This window comes from Centroberyx affinis, unplaced genomic scaffold (genome assembly GCF_046629955.1).
Source record: "Centroberyx affinis isolate AG114_WGS23_722 - 3 ecotype Tasmania unplaced genomic scaffold, CSIRO-AGI_Caff_v1 ptg002365l_1, whole genome shotgun sequence".
Lineage (NCBI taxonomy): Eukaryota > Metazoa > Chordata > Actinopteri > Beryciformes > Berycidae > Centroberyx > Centroberyx affinis.
Window position 1 is genome coordinate 45,371 of NW_027280625.1, and position 19,403 is coordinate 64,773.

A 19,403-nucleotide genomic window follows, 5' to 3' on the forward strand; every position below is an offset into this window, starting at 1 on the left:
AAAGCGGGATGCTCGTGCTGGGAGAAGGTGTTTTCAAGGATCTCACTACAAAAACACAAGCTATCCTCTTATGTTTTGTCACAGCTCAAAGTAGCGTGAAAGCCGCGTCGAGGGAAGTGACATCTACAATCTCTGTGTATATGCCGCATTCTATATCATGATGCTTTTATTTTTCTTTTTGATTTTACATGGGAAACAGGATAACAAGGTGTTACTTCCAAACACCTTTGTTAGATTTGTGCTTTAGAGTGCAACAATGTCATGAAGCACGTCCTGAAATCACGCCAGCATCCGTTCCCTGCTCCCAGGCCCCCGCTGCACGTCTACCAATGGACTGAAACCAAGAAGAAGAAAAAACAAAAGCCCCGAATGACCAATCAGTGGAGCTTAAAAGACGTGCGTCTGTGTCTGAAGGGTTTGGCCGCAGCTTTTTTGAAAGCAGGATAGGCTGGGGTTCCTGTAAACTCCCAAACAACCTCCCTGCCGTGTTTAGCCCGGCACAGCCCGGTTTGCTTGGATCACGCTGCAGCTTTTGATGGTGATCCTTCCCCCCAGTCTGAGTCACATCCTGAAATAGTGCTCTCTCGGTACAATATTAATCCCGCTGCACTGATATCAGTCACGGGCAAAAAATAGACTTGAATATGGTTCCACATATTTCAGCCTTAGCCCAAAATCTCAGACGTTTGGATCGCCTCCAAAAATGGGAAGAGAACATCAACATGAAGTGAAACCTTGTGAACCTTTCAAAATATTTGAATCGTACTCAACTATTATTTTATTGGCTGTGACAGAGCCAAAACCACAGTCAGTGGAGATATGAGCTGGGGAGAGGAGGTGAAAAGGGCAACCATTGGTGTGTGCGTGCATTCTACTTTTCTGCGTGTGCGCGTGTGTGTGTGTGTGTGTGTGCAGGTGTGTCTGATCACTTCCATGTGCTCACACACTCCTTTTGGCATTGCATAACCTCTGCATGTAGCCCATGAACGTGTAATGAAGCAGTATATGAGGAAACAGAGCTGATCGAGGCAGAAGTGACAAGTGTGTGTGTGTGTGTGTGTGTGTGTGTGTGTAGCTATGACTAAGCATATACATATGGTATGCTCAGGGTGTGAAACTTCTTTTCAACACTGGGCAGTGGATTTGGAATTTCACCAGCCAATTCATTCTTTTTTAGCAACCAAATGAGTTTTTATAAAAGAACAGAGGCTGAGCACAGATTGCTCAACCTCTATTCTCACTGGCCACAGACTGGCCATGTCAAATTTATTTATAGGCCACATTCCATACAATGGAACCACTTACTACCTGGATGACTGAAATGAACCTACACAGACATTCCATACAATGATGCAACTTCAAGTGCTTTACAAACATGACAAAAGAAAAACACATCAAAGAGTTAAAGTATAAATATGCATAAAACAGAATATTAGAAAGTAATGTATGGTTAGAAGAACTTACATGCTGCAACAAAACAGCATGTTTTTAATTTTCTCTTAAAACCACCATTTCAAGCCTGTGCGTGCATGTGCATTAATACCTCACTTAATCCATACAGCCATGTGTGCATCTCCATTGTTGAATCAGACTTATATAAGCTGTCCACTCTGTGACAGATACACCATACTAGGGAGCGCTGGCAGGCCAACAGGAGGCCCTGCAGCCTGTTGTATAGCCACAGGTCAGGTCAATTACACTTGACTTTTAGCAGCCACGCATGAAGAACAGATCAAGGGCTGAGGTGAGAACAAAACACCATAAACCGACCAATTATGAAACGTTCTCGCTCCGCTTGAGGTGGATACGTTCATCTGGACGGGCGTATAGGGTAAAGCACAGCTGGAGAGACAAGTACACTGCTAATGGAGCGTTTCAGAGGCACAGGATCACGCTATGCTGTGAGTCACCCTAAGAAGTAAAACACTTTATCCTGGCAAGTGTAGGAACGGGTAGATCAAGACATCGGTTGCTACAAGTCACACTACAGACAAAACATCCTTATGGCTTCAATTACATTTTCAAAATATTCACTACAATGTTATTACTTTTTTATTAAAGTGCGGTGTAATTAACACTGCAATAAGTCCTCATTACCTTCACTGATTTTAGCAGTGAGAATCATGATGTAATATTTGTGTTTACGGCCCACCGTGTTTCTGTTTACGGTTTGCGTGCGGGTGGCCGACATCTGGATATACGTTTCGGTCTCTCTCCTTAAGAAGATGTGGCCACCTTAATTGCACTTTCTCATTAAGGCTTCTCTGAGCTTTCTTCCATTAAAAACGGCAACATGTTTCCCTTTAACAGTCCGTGGAACGGGGGGCCCGCACATCTGGAGCGGCCTGTGTCCGTCTCGGCCTGTCCCGTGTCGGTGGGGGATCCTCACCACGCAGACAGGCTGAGGAAATATAGCATACACCACGCTCTCCCAGGCTCCAGCTCTGTTTGCATGTGATCCACTGTACCGCTGCAGGACTGCATAGATCTTCTCCCCCTGTGGCTTTCGCAGCTCAAAAGTTGAATGGTTTTAATCCACGATGCCATTCGGACCGGAGAGTTATACGCGGTGCTGAATATACATGAGGACCGTTCCCCAGCTGCACTTTGAGTTATATCAGGTTCCCCTTTGAGACACATAAAAAAGAAGCTTTTCCCTGTGAATGGTTCTAATACAACTGTATGGCTTGGCTGGATTTATGTGCATATTTACATATGAACACAACAATGCTTGATGTCCGTCTGCACAGATGCAGTGTCCGCAGCAATAAATCACTCCTCAATAGTGTTTTCCTGTAAAGCAAAGTCTTGTGGGAGAGGAGAACAGTTGCCTCAAGTTCAAACATAAACAGCGGGTGAGATCCCCAGAGCCGTTACAGTGCTGATGTGGATAATTGTACATTCAGTACTAAGGAGATTTGGGATAGGACATTTTTTTCATACTGTGTGACCATTTAGCTTTTAATATGGCAAACTAGTATTCCTATTCCCATTCCCATTCCATTTCCTATTCCAAACTATATATAATATTGATACAAATGCTAACCTGTAGGTTCATACGCACATGTATAGACATTTTACCATGTATCCACTTTTTGCCCCCAAATAAATACATTTAAATGAAACTAACATTCTATATAAACACTGCTCCTTTACAGTAGCTATCAAGCAATGTGATTTCAACAGGACAGGCCACTGTATCTGGAACGGATTTGCACATGAATTCACACATGGCTCAGACCGCAGGGCACTTCTGTGCCAAAACCACAAAACTGTTCTATTTAATTGAATACAATACTATTATTTCACAAACCACATTGCTGCTGCTTCTGAAAACATTACATTATCTAACCTCTATCTGTATACGTCTCAGTCCAATTTCATAAACGAAATTGCATTAGATAAAACCCCCAGCAGATCAATATTATGATATTCTGTCATCATCGTTTAGGTTCACGGCGTTCCTGCTTGTGAGTCAGAGCATGTTATGTATGGAAGGAGGGGAGCTGATTCAATTTGGATTTGGGCCTGAGTAATTGCCGTGGTCTTGTTGAAGGAGAATAATATGATTTGTACGACTTGTCGAGATCATCAGCAGAGCCCCGTGCCCTGGGTTGATTCAGCATTGTGGCAAGACTGCCCCAGGCTAATATCAGCAACTTATTAGAAACCACAGCCAGGGGATCATTTCTATCTTTCAGTTAGAGGCAATTTTTAGCAGGTTTGTTACATGATTTGTAGGATTCAATTGTATGTCATAGCTTTTTACGGCTGAAAAACCTAAGTCTTTTTTTAAAAACCAGAGCCGCTTGTCCAGTTGGCAACATTTCACCATTGTAACTCACTATGATTCATGGCTTTGGAGATTGAGAGGGATTGACACATGGCACAAAGTGAATATGAATAACACAATAGGCTTTAAGAAACAAATATATGACTGTCCATCCTTATTTTCATCAAAGCTACGCATCGATATCGCCTTGAGCTGTCCATGTATAACAGACTTCAAGAATGACCGCCAATGACTTGTCTCTCATTATCCGTGGGAACTTAGTCGTTGCTCCATCGTCACCCCGCAGGTGACAGAGGATCAGCTTTAGCGCTCAGCGGAGCAGTCCGCTGGAGTCTGTGGGAACCGTCCAGTGTTTGGACGACGCTCGTGGCGAGAGTTAGCGGGGTGTCCGTCATCCAGTCCGATCCGGATTGTGCCGATGAGGCCGGGCGCACATCAGCATGCGCGTATGCGAGCATGCATACAGACACACGGGCAAACACAAACACCCGCGAGCACACAAACACACGCCAGGGGACGGCTCGCCAGGGCCCGACACCCTCCGGTCTCGTCCCAGTTGCCGGTGACTCGGGTCACACAGCTGCAGCACTCAGCCAGACGGCAGGCGGCGGGGAAAGAGATGAAGAAAGGAGGGAGAGGGAGGAAGGGAGGGTTGGACGGATGGTTGGCGTGAGGGAGATTTAGAGAAGGGAAGGGGGAGATGAGATGTGAGCCAGAGAGAAGGAGATGGAGCAGGTCAGGGAAAGGAGGAGGATGGTAGTGAGGAAGGAAGGAGGAGAGGGCTTTAGTCAGTTGCTTGCATCTGCTAAGACAGGAATAGGTAATCATGTGGCATGCAGGGCCGAGAGTCTGCAGGTTTTCGTTCCAACTGAAGACTACACCAGATGATTTCACTGACTGACACTAACCCTCAACCAGAGAGGAGGAACTGATCAGTCAAATCACCTGGTCTAGATGATTGCCCATCCCTGTACTGAGAGATGACAACTGGATTAGGTGCATACAAAACAAAATATGAAATGCAATTTAGAATTTAGTTAATCCACCATTTCTGGGTCATAGTATGGGAAAATCCAGAGAATCATCATCCTAAATTCACATTTATAGCAAGCATTTCTGAATCTAGCAATATAGAAACAAAATATTATGGTACTCTGTGGTGCAAGACTTTAGCTCCTTCTGTCCTACATTCAGTTCTATGCTATGGTTAGATCACATAGTCACATATTGCCTACTTTCTCCCTGTCTTCCATCTTTACTGCTACCATCTAATCTGGCAAAAAAGCTGTTAATTAAAGCTGCCATGTGTAGCATTTTTAAATATCAATATATAGTTGTCAAATTAATTGTGATACATTGGTATAATTACTGTAAATAAGTGAGATCATGAGATTGCTAGTCCCTGTCTCTCACTAATAATATTGGTAGTGCTAGTCAAAATGAAGACCACGTTTCCCATAAACCCTGTTGCCACCTGTCACAGAGAGGATGTTTTCTCTTTCACTTTACTGCAGGGGATAAACATGTTGGAAGTGATTTTTCCATCTGCGTTTCACTCCCTCCACCATCTGTCATCATGAGAAACTCTGAAAGCTTTAGCTCTGTTTATACTGAAGAACAGCGCCCTCTCCCTGTTTTGTGCCATAAAGAAATCTCCCTTTGTGCCATAAAGCAAATTTCCCACAAAATCCGACATGGCACACAATATAAATGCTGTGTAGAGGCCGATAGAGGCTCTCATTTGCTTATGGTAATTACACTAAAGTCTGAAAACGAATGTGGTAATAATTCATTTATGTTAAAATGCTACACATAGTATATTTAAGCTCAACAGATGACACATTTAGTCAAGCAATAAATATTGAAACTACAAACTGGGAGCAAATAGCTTTGTAAAAACCCATTGGTTAGCCTTGTGATAATTCCCTGTGCTTCAGCTTCACAGCACATGCGGTAGATTTCTCAGTGTCGCAACAGTCTTGTGAAGGATTTCAGTGCTGTATGTACCCATTAGCCTGATGTCAGCATTTCACAGCTAAAGGGGACTCCTTCTCAGAGTAGGCACACACACACACACGCACAAACACACACGCACGCACACAAACACAGACAGCTGAGGTATACACTAAAGGAACATGGGGAGATGAATACAGACAGATGGCTTTGACCTCAGTAACATTTTGTTCTGGGACGTGACTCAACAGTGTATTTATCACTGGTGCCACGCGAAGTGACGGCCGCGGCCACTCAGCAAGATTTGGAACCACTTCTTTCAGTCTAACTACTCAGACTGTGCACCAAGCATATGCAATGCGTTTCATTTATTACAATCCAAAAGCTGATTCTTTTGTTTTTCTACCCCGCATTTTCAGTTCTGACATATTTCTTTTAGATGAAAGTGGAATTGATTTTCAGTGGTGTGTGTCGAAGTTCAGCAGAACAGGAAAAACAACCAGCAGCACAGCAGCAGACCAACAGATCTTTGACAAAGGTCTGTGGTAAACTAGCTGACCCGTAACAAGTCAAAGGGCTCAGACATTGCTAATAATATAGTTCATTGCTATTTAACACTGCATGGCTGATTGAATCCACAACCTTTGACCTTTTCTGGGGCATCCATGGAGCTATTAGCGAGACCACTTTACTGCATCCAAAATACCCCGAGAGTCTAATCCCTTATCTTTCAGAACAGACAGTCGTATGTGTGTGTGTGTGTGTGTGTGTGTGTGTGTGTGTGTACGTGCGTTTTCATGCCCTCATGTGTTTGCACTAAAACACAGATGGGACTCATCTTTAGGAGAGGATCACAGCTCCTATGGGCGTCTGGAGTGGGTTTTTGCATTTGGCCTAACAAGGGCTCACAATGCAGCGGTACTCCCTTAACGCTCCCCACTGAGTCTCTGTCCTATTTCAGTATTTTCACAGTAAATCAAGCGAGGGCTTTCTCCCTGTTAGAACCCAAGGTAAACCTTAAGATTATAGCCTACAGCTGCCTGACTAAAGCTGACTCACAGCCTGCTGCCGGATGCCAAGTCCCCAGGCTTGTTAGCGGCAATATATATAGCGCTATTTGCTGGTATTCGTTGTGATGTAAAGTGATATTAGTTTCAGTGTAGTGTAAATGAACTGTATGTTCAGTTGCTTGAAAATGGGAGCGCTGTTGCTTGCTGGGTCCCTGAGACAACTGGAGGGGACGGCGCTATAACGAGACAATGGGCCACTGTGTTGTCTCTCAATGTGAACTCCAATGAAGCCTAGTGGAGAGCAGATCAAGTGAATGACCATCTCTGAGGTTGTTGTGTAACGGGGTACCGGCCAGTGTGTGAGTGTGTGTGTGTGTGTGTGTGTGTGTGTGTGTTTCCCCTTCCTGGTGGTGACGAACGACTTAAGGGTTAGGATATCGTTGTGACAGATGTTTTGTAACTAACAAGGCTCTCCGTCAAGATACTTATCAGTCAATCGCAAATCACACACAAATATAAAAAAGTACACACACACACACACACGGTGGTGTGTCTCCTGATGTTGTAACAATTGTGCAAGTAGGGGAGAACGGGGTAAAATAAGCCACTTTTTACATTTTGTGGTACTACGGCAATATAAATGTGGATTTATTTCCAACAATAATTGGTATGTATACCTGAGGTTGTTGGGCATTCGTGGAAAATATAACATTTCTGTAGCTAATACAGTTTTAGAAGTGCAAAAAAAGTTGGTATTTTGCACTGCTTACCCCAGGTCTAGTGGCACATTTTACCCCTTAAACTCAACAATTTACCAACACTGCTTCACATAGGCCCACAGTTTATGTCTTCATGTTGTATATGTTGTTTAAAGCCTTAAACTAATATAAATGTATCAAACATATCTAATTCCATTTAGATACACGAATCATGACATCTTTACCATGATGAAATCACCTGACAGCAAAAATCTAATTTTTTGGCCTGGCTCTCCATTTGCTCTCCTCCATCACATATTCAGGGAAATTAATGACTCTTCCTAAATCTATGATCACGTACTTCATTGTGTGTATGGTTGCCTAGAAATAAGGGGTGGCTCATCTTACCCGCCGGCTCAATTTACCCCTTTCTCCCCTTCTGCGTGTTTGCGCGTGTGTATGTGTGTGTTCCCAGGTGTTGTACAGAGAGTGTGGGTCACGGTGTGTGTGTCAGATCGTAATTACTTTGTCTGAAGACACATAATTACATGGCACTGCTTGTGTGGGTGAAGAACCAAAATAACCGGTGTTGTCTCATTTCATTTCTCTCATGGCTCCAGTTGTAAAATGCATCAATTACCTACTGTACGCCCATCAGGCCATGCGTGTTAATTTGAAATGGAGAGCGCTTTGGATGGTTGCGTAATTACATCTTTTGCCTCACAATCTTTCATGGCGCATTTTCCAGCTTTTGGAGAAGGTTATCCTCTCAGCAGCCACAGCAGATGAGTGTCACACTTAACAGAGAGTCCACACCTTACCCAGAGTTAAAATAAAGGGCATATTGTGTATCAGCAGTTGAAACTCGGCGTGTTTCCATGCTTAATCCAAGGGTGAGACCACACCTACAGTTTGTTTTCTTTGGTCTGAACCAGAATGGATAAGTTGACTTTGTAGCATTTTATGAGTTCATGCTGCCTAATTACAAGTGAACCAGGTCCCAGGTAAATAACTTGAGTGCTGATTGTGATCAGCGATTGTCAGGGATCGAGCGAATCAAAATGGCACCACCGCAAGGATATTTATGATGGTGTTTGTTGACTTAGAGTCTGTGTGGTGATAATTCACTTGAGGCACAAGCTCTCATTGAAAACAACAGGGCAGTGAGATTTACAGTTTGCAAACATCACAAATATGAACCACTATTTTGACCAATTTAACCTGATTTTCCCTGATTAGTATTGTTCTGCCAGTGTTGTTCTCCATGGCCACTACTTGTAGGTTAGTACATAATGCTTTTGACATCTGAATTGGGCTTCTGTGTGAGTGCTCACCCTGAATTATGGCACTGCAAGATCAAATCCTGTATAGTGCTCAATGCTGATGCCAAAATATTACAAACCAAATCATCTGCATGCCTAGGGTGAAGATTAAAGAACAGTAGAGAATACTTATGCGAATAAAAAGGCAACATGCAGAAACTGGTTAAACACAACGTTCCGTGCCAAACACACTCTGCTGTGTATCACTTTCTGTAAATACAATATCAAATATAATTTTGCCAAGAAAAGGGATTAGATAGAAGACGGAGATGTGAGATATTTACCCGGACCTGCCAAACTAGACAGCAGCTTGCCATCAATCATTGTGAGGAAGGCTTAGTTTTGCCGTTACACCTCTACCTCTAATTATACCCGATGACACAGGAGGCTTATTGAAACCCGGCATACCCACTTAATCAGAACTTAAACGTGTTCAGAGGATAATGAACACCAGACGCTTAACCTGAAATATTATATAATGCACCACTTAGCCAGTTTTATCTGCCTCAACTTGATTTTACAGTCAAAACATAACTCGCTATTTAGATCATAGAAATGCTCCCTGTTTATGTAGCATTTCTGGGTAGAAAGTCAAAATTTTCAAGTACTGTCTCATTCTAGAAGGACACATAGGAAGTATCCTTTTAAGGTATCTTGTTTTGGTCAATTTTGAAGTAAGAATACAGTGGTTCCTTAGTAGGACATCCCATAACACCTTGCAACATCAGTTTGATCATACTGGCTATTGGCGGAGTGTAACGCTAACCACAGTCACATGACGTCTGTCTCAAACTATTTATTTCTCTGCTATCTACAGTCAAACAAGGTCGCTTATTAGGACGGTTCCTAGATAGGTATCAAGGAAGTAGGAAGCTACAGTACCTGAGGCAATGAGACAATTCCTCTATGATGAAAGGCTCAAATACCAAAGTGACCTTTCCATAAAATCCAGAAGCACTCAACATGCTGAAACTATGTATAATATCAAAATAACCTGTGACACTTGTTGTTGTTTGACTGCCTTTAGTGTCTTGGGAAAGTCTGGCGTAAGATAAGATCATAATGTGGAGTCTCAGTTTCTTTCACATCATGGAACAGTGGTGCAGCTGTGTGTTTTATTACACACATCGACACTGTTTGAATGAGCTATGGAGATAGACATGATGAGATAGGCATGGTGATCCCTTCAGGTACAGTTAGAGATCTTTTGCTTGAGTTGTCTGCCATGGAGTTCCCAGTAATGTAAAGATGAAACACTGGCACGGTTTCATGTTGTCATTTTCGTTAGGAATCTAGAGCTATTTGTGATGCATTGAATTGGAAATGCATCACACGCGTGCCAGTCTGCGCATGGCACTTGCCCTTACGGCTGCATGTCCAGAGGTATCGCAAGTGCTCAATTGTCTCTTTGTTCCTTTGAGAGCACGCTGCTGAGGGCAAACGACAGCACAGCAGCGAGCAAAGAGTCAAAGGGTTCCTGCCTCTTGAGCGTCCCCTTCATTCGGGAGCCAGGATGGGACAGCGTCGGTCGCGTCCCGCCGAAGTCGCCCCCGCCGGGGCCAAGCCGCCCTCGCCCCGAACGGTGTGCGCCCGGCGCCTGGCCGAGCCGCCCCAGAGACCCTGCTGTCACTACCAGCACTTCAGCTATCCCGAGAGAGCCGTGAGCTACTCGCCCCCTTACTCACCGAGTCTGTTCAAGAGGCCGGACCGTCGGTAAGTGGCGGGGAGGCGGAGGAGGAGGAGGAGGCCGGTCGGGGAGCGCGTCCTTCCTGTGTGTATGTGTGTGTGAGAGAGGAAATTTGACATGACGGTGACAGGTGACAGTGACTGATGTGCAGGTGGAAGACGGTTCATGGGAAAGCTGAAACACGCGGAGACAAACGGCAGAGGCAGCGCCTCTGTGTTTTTCGTTCTGAGTGCTTTATGACACTAAATAATGCAGGGTTGCGGGATATTTAAGTCAGAAGGCGCAGGGAAAAGGCTTTTCTCTCGGATTACAATGCCACTCAAAGGGAATGCGTGTTAAACTTTAAGCTCTTTGAAAGCTCTGCTGGAGATTGTTACCGTAATTGTTGCTCACAAAGGTCGGACATGTCAGATAGTTAAAAAAGAACCACAACTGAGGAGGATTTCTCTAAAATGTCCCTACATTTTGTTGCAACATTTTCTCCCTGTCAGCTCCATATCCAGTTTAAATGGATATAGCAGCAAAGTGAAGCATTTGGCGTTTATCTGATTAAAACCTTGATGATCATTTTGTTGTAATTCATTGCTGAGGTATTCACTGATGACACATTGGGTAAACTGAGACGGAGACGTTGCTGTTCACATTGTGTTCAGAGTGCAGAAAGCAGGCAGGGAGAGACGTCTCTACCAGCCTCTGGGCAACAATGTCAAGACTGTCAGCGTCTCCTGCATGTTCTCTATGTGAGGCTTTCCAGCCTTCTTAGTATCTCAGGCAGAATCCAGTGAGTCATTCTAAAGCAATATTAAAGTATATAAATAACATATGTGGCCTGTTCTGTGAATGGTGACAAATGAGCTTGGGCTTTTGCCACAGAACCGTATAGATTTTGTCCGCATCATTTGGACACATGCACACATGCAACAAAACAAATTGATTGCATTTTTGGGGTACATTTTCACATTACATCCCTTTGACAGCCATGCGGCATGCAAAATATCACACAGTATTACATCCCCAGTCCAAGGGCAGAAATTGACAGCCAGGTAAATTGATTGAAAACCCTTCTGAGCAAGACCGAGGCCGCGCGCCTTCTTTGCTATTCACGGCCGAGGAGACTTATAGGTGATGTGATGATAATGATTTTCCCTGGGTGCCCTAGTGTATACCGAGCGCTCAGTATTCATTGCTTGTAGCCGGCGCTCTGTCTTGCCCACACTGACAGCTCCCTCTGAGACGGACGGTCTGTGGCAGTACAGCCTACGGCGAGCCGGGTGTGTACTCCGGGCCACGCTCCGCCACGCATTCCAAACGCTGAGAGCACGGACGGGACGTACGGGAAGCAAGGAGGAGTGAAACGGTGTCCGAAAAGGATAGAAAATGCATTTTTTCACCGACGTTTCTAAGCCGTGTAAGGCTGTGTAAAGACAGCCTGAAAATGATACTCAAAACAAAGGCCGGGCGCTTGGCGGCATGTCCGCCGTTTGGACGTGCGGCGCAGATGAATCACAGCGTTATAGAATGCGGTTGGCTCTTTTGCAAGGGACATCTGACGGAAAGCGTGGCCCATCGCCTAGCTTTAGAGTGACTCACTGGATTTGGCACGAGCCAAACATGGTCAGCCAGTTGGTATCCTGCAGGAATATTGGAGTACACACAAAATTTCCATTTGAACAAGTTATTTAGTCTATTATTGAGTCCTGAAATCATCATTTTCTTAAAACAAGTGAACAAATTTTCCAATGCAAATCAACTTTCTGAAGAATCAAGTGTTATTTTCTTCAATAGTAGTGCAGTGATCTGCCTTATCCTTATTGTTTCAAGACAGTCATTGCTAGAAAATTCTTGAAACAAGTGCAACTGCATTGGAAACAAGTGGAATTATCTCATCCCCTTGGCAGAATTTTTATCTTGGTTTTAAAAAAATAAGATTTGAAGGCTGAATATGAGAGTAAATGACTTGTTAAGATGGACGTACAGTAAACTGTAGATAAAGAACACGAAACAGGAAAGTCATAAGCATCTCAGCAACCAGCCACACACCAGGACGGTTCCCCCACTGTCTGCAATTTGTGTCTGTGCACCTCGGTCGAGCCACCGGCAATCAGTCTGACCCCCCCCACCCCCCACCCTCCCGCACGGAGATGGGGGGCTATCATAGTGGGGCCGAGGTAATTCACCGGCCCCTCATCACCGCAACGGGGCCCGATATTAAACCTGGCAGCTGTACCGTCACAGCACGGAACCTGAGACAACAGGCACTATGGGCCCTAATGCCCAGTCAATGTGCTTTCTGCTTAGTCTTGTTAGGCTGACCAAAACTCAGCCTTTCCACCCTAATTGTTTTGTTACGTAAGAGAGCTCTTTTCTCTCTGGCTAAAACGTGGCAGACCGAGCCCAAGTGCCATGCAGGGATCAAAGAGTTAACAGCCTCCAGGTTATGTATCACTATTTCAAATGCAGTCCACTTTACCTGTGACACCGTTCAGCTAGCTTTGGTTATGGAACGTCAACAGTGCATCTTTGTAAGAGGTATTTTGGCTTAATGTTCTACAGGTCCTTGGGTTTTAAAGAGAAAATGATACTGCAACAGCAATTCACTGGTAGAATGTTAATTGGCTTGTTATCACTAATGAGTCAGAGAAGTGGAACACCAAAAGGCAACATGATATGACAGCTGAGCAGCACTACAGGCAATGACTCTATTAACCTGGGCACATCAAGCAAAACAACAAGGGCTATTGCGCAATAACAGCCACAGTCAGTGTTCAGCGGAAGATGCCGTGCAGGGGAGAGAAAAAACAAAACAAAAGATAAGAGACAGGTGATGATTTTGTAACTGAACTTTTCACTCTGTGTCTTCTGTGTTTTCGGCTTGTACCGCAACTTGTTTATTATCATGTGACGCAAGCTCTGTATTGCTGTGCCATGTACAGTACCATGTAAATTGGAGAGATTATCTCAAGTACAAGAGGTCATAAACCAGGGCAGTGTCGCAGCATTCCAGCTAGGCTGACGTATGATGATATGGGCAGTGAGTAGACATACTGTCAGGTGTTGATCCTGAATAGAACCGCATTATTGAGACAGAACAAAATCATGTGTTGGTGGCCTAAATACCTTTGACTGTGACTAAGTTTGCTCCACAAATTGCAAAATAGTTAGTACCCCATATTAAATGTTAAGTAAGTAAGTAAACAAATAAATGCATTTTTGGGATGTGTCCTTCAGTCTGATTTCCCGATATGTTTTCCCAATTTACGGGAAAAACATCCGGAATTTTTTTAAAACCAGGCAAGAGGGTCGTAAAGCAGCACGGAAAATTCCTTCATTAACATTGTGTCCTGAACCATAAACCATGTGATCAATATTGCCCCTCGTGGACCGGTGCATTCTACATTGTCGCCACTAGAGACCGATAGAGTTCTGAAGTAGACAGGAAGGGAAATTTACCGGGAGAGACGGTGGAAAAGTACCTTTGGACGGGAAAACCGGAGTGGGGGATGGTGCAAGACGTTCTGTTATTGCATGTGCAGTTAGGCCTACTGCAATAACAAAGTGAAAGGAACAAACTTTCATTACAATGTAAGCAATCATTGCATAGTATGTGTCAGAGCATGAAGAGCATGGACTGTCACAGTAGATTATTTTTCATTCGTGAATGTTTACACTAGTCAAATGAAGGAACTCGTAATTAAGAAATAAGAATAATGCGTTTTGGATATTAGAATAAAACGATATTGTCCTTTACAAAATCACTGAAATGAGCTCAGTGATTCAGCTGGATTTTAGATGATAATAGACAAAACACCTGGTGCAATGTATGTTGTTATACAACTTTTCCGGTGGCCAATTTGAGTTTCTTCCTATATGAAAAATGGTTGGCTTCTTCATATAGACCCAGTATCGTTACCTTGGTTTTTATTGTGTTTGTTGAGCTTGTTTGTTCGGTGAGGAGTTTGGAGAAGTCGGTCTGCGGGTCAACTGAGCGAAGGAGGAGAGTTCAGAAGCGGGGCAGACACAATGCTGCTTTCACGTGCTCCTCCTAAGCTCGTACTTTCCGAAACTGTCAAGTGTTTTTGCTGAGAAGTAATAACAACATGAAATCTGTAACAACAGTAGTTATTTTTTATGGCCCTTTTTTTGATTTTATAAATGAATTGACACAGAGCTACTTTGCACTGCAAAGAATGAAGTGTAGAAAATGCATGTCAGGCATGAAGTTACTGTATCCATCAATTTTACCATGTTTATCACGTTGTTGATATGGCTTCCATGCTCTCACATTCTGACTTTCCCAGTCGTATTTACTTACCTTTACAGAGGTAAATAATAAACGTGGGTAAACTATGAACTCCAGTCGGTGTTCATCATAAGGAGAACAACCACAAATCTAAATAAAAATCAGTCATACTTTCAAACATCCCCATTTCATAAAACGTATATCAGTTTGATATTACACGTTCAAGTTCAAGTTTATGTGTCATATGCATAGTCTATACTTAGTACAAACGTGTACATGTACATATTTGTGGACCTTCTCAACAATAATATATTAAACAGATAGTAAAATAAAATAGCAAAAAGTAGACAGTGAACATAGAGACACTAAAATAAAGTAACAACATTCGAGCAAAAAATATTTACAATAAAAGCAAAAGGAAAATATCAAAGTATAATACAAACTAAGTTGTGCAACTTCAAGGTTTGTGCAAATGTAAAACAGAGGTAAAGTGGCAAAATCCTATAAGGTGTGGAATTGTCTAGGATAGAAATAGATAATAATATAAGTTAGGTAAAAAAAAAAAATACTATAATGCATGATTTTATAATATGAAATGATGTAATAAAAATTATGTCCGGCTAAAAATGCCGATAAACTGTATTCGGCAAATGAAAAGGTGTATAAACTGAGTTTAGATGAGTTTACTTTCCACTACTTTCTTGTGTTTACCACATTATTGGTTCGTTGATATGCGCTCGAGTCGTATGTGCACAATTTCCGACGTCCCGTGAACGCACCACAAAGTATTGCCCCGCGAATTCATTTGACTAATATATGCGCGCGTCAAATGACGTCAGAATACCAGCCACTCATATACCGGCCGGTGGCAGAAAATAGCATCAGTCGCTTGTAATACCCAACGAAGCTCACATCACCGACACTGCACTGCGCTCAGCCAGCAGCACGGCAGCGAGTTAGTGCATCGTGATTTAAGCTGAATACAAATCCGGATTTTAATTTTAGGTTACCAACCAGTCGCAAACGTGGCGAAAAGTATTATCCAAACGAGTCTGGTACTCAACATGAGCACGGAGATGTTCGCCAAAACCCCCATGGAAGTGGCCGTCTACCAGTTGCATAACTTCTCCATCTCTTTCTTCTCCTCGCTACTCGGGGGAGACGTGGTTTCGGTCAAACTTGACAACAGGTAATTATTCGATGCAATAACCCCATGCTTAAATACATTGTTTTCGTTAATAACGCGTAAGAGAATTGTTATAAATCGACTCAAGCGTATAGGCCTAGTATCAAACTGACGCAGGCCTCCACATAATATATTCTTTTTGCGAGACTATTATGTTCACAACGGTTCAAAATAAATGCGCCGATGTACAGTTTTTAATGTAAACCTTTTAAATACGCAGAAACACTGTCTGTGGAAGTGGCTGCTTCCCTGCTGCTGTTTGTTTGGACTTTGCACTGTCTGCTACTCTCTTCAATGTAACCATATGAGCCACTGCCCTGTTACCCTGTAACCCATATCTAAACGTGATCTACATTCTAAAGCATGCGACGCGCTATGTTGGACTCATAAGAAATAAACTAGGTAACAGGGGAGTGAACAGTTTCCCTTTCATTTCTGCGGGCTTTCATGGTTAAACAGTCAAGTGAATTCAGGAGGCTCCTACGTGTTTCTTGTGTTGTTGGATAGGCTGGGAATGAGTTGCTATTAAGCCTGGAGCGTTCCACAGTATGGAAGACAGCAAGTGTGCCTGTGAGATGTTTTGATCACTTAACTTATGGCCTCTCTCCTTCTCTTCTGCAGTGCCTCTGGTGCTAGCGTTGTGGCCATCGACAACAAGATTGAACAGGCGATGGTAAGCTGAGATCACACACCAACTCGCTGCACCACCCACACACCAGACACAGATATGAATAGGGTTTAAACTGCTTGCACTCATGTTTTCTGAAGCATTCAACGTGCATTCAACTCCTAATTTGACAACTTCTACAATGCACATCTCTTTGATCTATGTTTACATATACATTTTAGACAATTAGCTGATGCTCTTATCAAGAGTGACTTGCAGTGAGTGAACACCAGGTTCAGCGTCTTGCTCATGGACACTTGGCTGGTAATGGACCCACGTTGGCTATTGCCAGGATCAAATCTGCAACTTTTTTCCTATGATCTCTGGTCCATCTAACCACTAGATTTCCTTATGAAAGCACCAAATTTGCACATTAGTATAAAGAGATCAGTCCTAACCCACTGACCTCCCAAGCAGAAGGCCATTCCTCCTCTGCAGCCTGCTTGCAGAGTTGACCTATAGGAGACCAGGCCTTGACAAATGAACAGGGAAGTGCCTGTCATGTGTACGCAGCACAGGCTGCTGCATGCTTAATACACGTGACAAAGTAGAGCTCTCTGTACTGCCGGAGATGACAGCAGGAAGCCCGAAAGAGAGAGAGAGACAGAGACAGATAACAGTCAAACATGCAACTTGTTTGTTTACTGACACATGCCAATTAAAGCAATCCACACCAGTATTTACAGAATCCACAATTATGCAAACTGATCAGCCTGCAAGTCTCTGCACGTCTCTGTATGCTTTGTTTTTTTCCTAAATGGACCCCTCTCTCTTTCCTATGGCAGGATCTGGTCAAGAACCACCTGATGTATGCGGTGCGCGAGGAGGTGGAGATCCTCAAAGAGCAGATCAAAGAGCTGGCAGAGAAGAACAACCAGCTAGAGAGGGAGAACAACCTCCTGAAGAACCTGGCCAGCCCCGAGCAGCTGGAGAAGTTCCAGTCTCGCATCCCGGCGGACGCGCTCTCACCGCTGGACAACCAGCCCGCCCAGGTGACCCAGGACCACCAGCAGCAGCCCTGCACCCTCAGCGCTGGCTCTGCCGTATAAGTGGCTCTGCCTTGGGGCGGGCAGAGCCACTGCCTCTTCACAGTAATGGACCTCCTTGTTTTTTTGACGTACGCGTTAAGAAATCGTCACCGCCGCCACCGAGAACCCCTTCTCCGAACGAAGGAGACGACGGGGGAGAAGCGTCGGGGCTGTAAAATGATCGATGAGACACATGACAACTGTTGACATTGAAAAAGCACAACGCAGAATTAAAGACGCTCCGACCCGGTGCGGCCTCGCGGGCCCTGTCCTCTTTGACACCGTTAAAAACTCTTTTGTTGTAGTCTCTCTTTCGTAGACAAAAGCGCTAAGAGAGAGGGCTGACTGTGCACCGACGAGCGCTTGCTTTCAGACAGAGGGGGGAGCCTTCCCTGCCTAGCCGTACCCTCCTAACAAGCCCCCTTTGCTCCAGAGAGAGGGGGGGTGAGGAGGTGTGATAGGGCTGGCCCTGCAGGTGCTAACTTGGAATGGGGGGGGGGCTGCCTCTCCCCCACCCAGAGGAGACCCATCCGAGACGGTCCTCCATGTCTCAACACAAAGAGCCCCATCATGTGGATTTGTCTGATCTCAACATACAAGCTCCGTGGATTCACAACTATACACTTCAGCCACGCAATGAGGACTTTTCCTGTACCCACAGTGTATTGCTCATATGTTAATGTACATTTAAGCATAACAAGAATAATCAACAGGACAAGCTAAGGCAACAGAGGTGGAGGTTAACGCAGTATAGCCTTATAAGAGCTGGTGCAGCAGACTCTGATCAGTCTGCTGCCATGATTCGTTAAAATGCAACGCTTGTATTGTCTGCAGTTGGGGCTTGCTGCTTATGGGGGAAAATAGAATCCTGCTATATCTTCTGTTTTTGTTTGTGATTCTGAACAAAAATCAGCTGTTTGTAAAATAGGAGCCTTGTACATTGTTCTGTAAAGATGATTTTGTTTTTATACCGGGAGGGGACGGACATATCTGCCCCTCCCTCGTCCGCCTAGCTCTTCACAGTAAAGGATGACTATGATGTACATACAGTGGAAAGGTCCCGAGGTTAGCGTAGTGGAGACGGTGTAGCGAGCGGACGCTTGCATTTCTTGCTGCAGATGCACTCCTGACTTTAGCAGCGTCACACAGTATCTGGTCTCCTGTTTTGAAAAAATGTTCCAATGCCAACTTGAAAACAATGGCATGACAACAGTGCCTGTCCGTAGTAAGAGAAGAACACATTTCCACACCGAGCTCTGTTGTTGTTTCCTAGCTACCAAAGACTTCGCCTTATACTCTCAAAACAACAGGAGCCAAGCAAACCAGGACCATGTGCAAAACTTCACAGGGAGAAGTCTTGTTAGCTAGTGCTAAAGTTTCTATTTGTTTTGTAAAGATAACGGTATTGTTGCTGTACTGTATCCATGAAACAGGTGTTCACTATGGTGTATGGATACAACTGCACATTTGCAATAAACCTTATGTTTACATAATACTTTACGCTGACACCCTGTCTTTTTTTCCATCCACATAGCTGGAATAGCTTGCATGTTACAGACATAAGGATGCTGTTAAAGATAAGTAATTTCATTCATTCAAATTAGAACATGGGGAAATGGGAACATGTGATACCTATGGACACCCATTACAGAAAGGCGGGAAAGTAAAATTTATTACACAACAATATTACTGAAATAACTGGCCTTTTCAAAACCTTAAGTAACAGTATATAGTGTTTTTGAAGGTTTGAGTAATGAGTATCGGGTAATAATTATTTGGGGAATCATGACTGAAACATCTTATTTTCCTGTTAGATATT

The 19,403-nt window shown here is 43.8% G+C and overlaps 1 protein-coding gene across 2 annotated transcripts in view; it reads left to right on the plus strand.

Moving 5' to 3' along the window:
• The window catches only part of LOC139655996 (TSC22 domain family protein 3-like), a 40,265-nt gene extending 21,186 nt beyond the window's left edge, over positions 1-19,079 (plus strand). The window contains exons 1-3 of one of the 2 annotated variants that reach the window (XM_071533453.1): positions 15,569-15,892; positions 16,511-16,562; positions 17,342-19,079. In XM_071533453.1, the coding sequence (XP_071389554.1) occupies positions 15,768-15,892; positions 16,511-16,562; positions 17,342-17,605 (441 nt within the window). In that variant the 5' untranslated portion in view covers positions 15,569-15,767 and the 3' untranslated portion in view covers positions 17,606-19,079. Of the gene's footprint in view, positions 1-15,568; positions 15,893-16,510; positions 16,563-17,341 lie in introns of those variants that run through there. The other variant, XM_071533452.1, reaches the window with a different exon arrangement.
• The last annotated feature ends 324 nt before the right edge of the window (positions 19,080-19,403 follow it).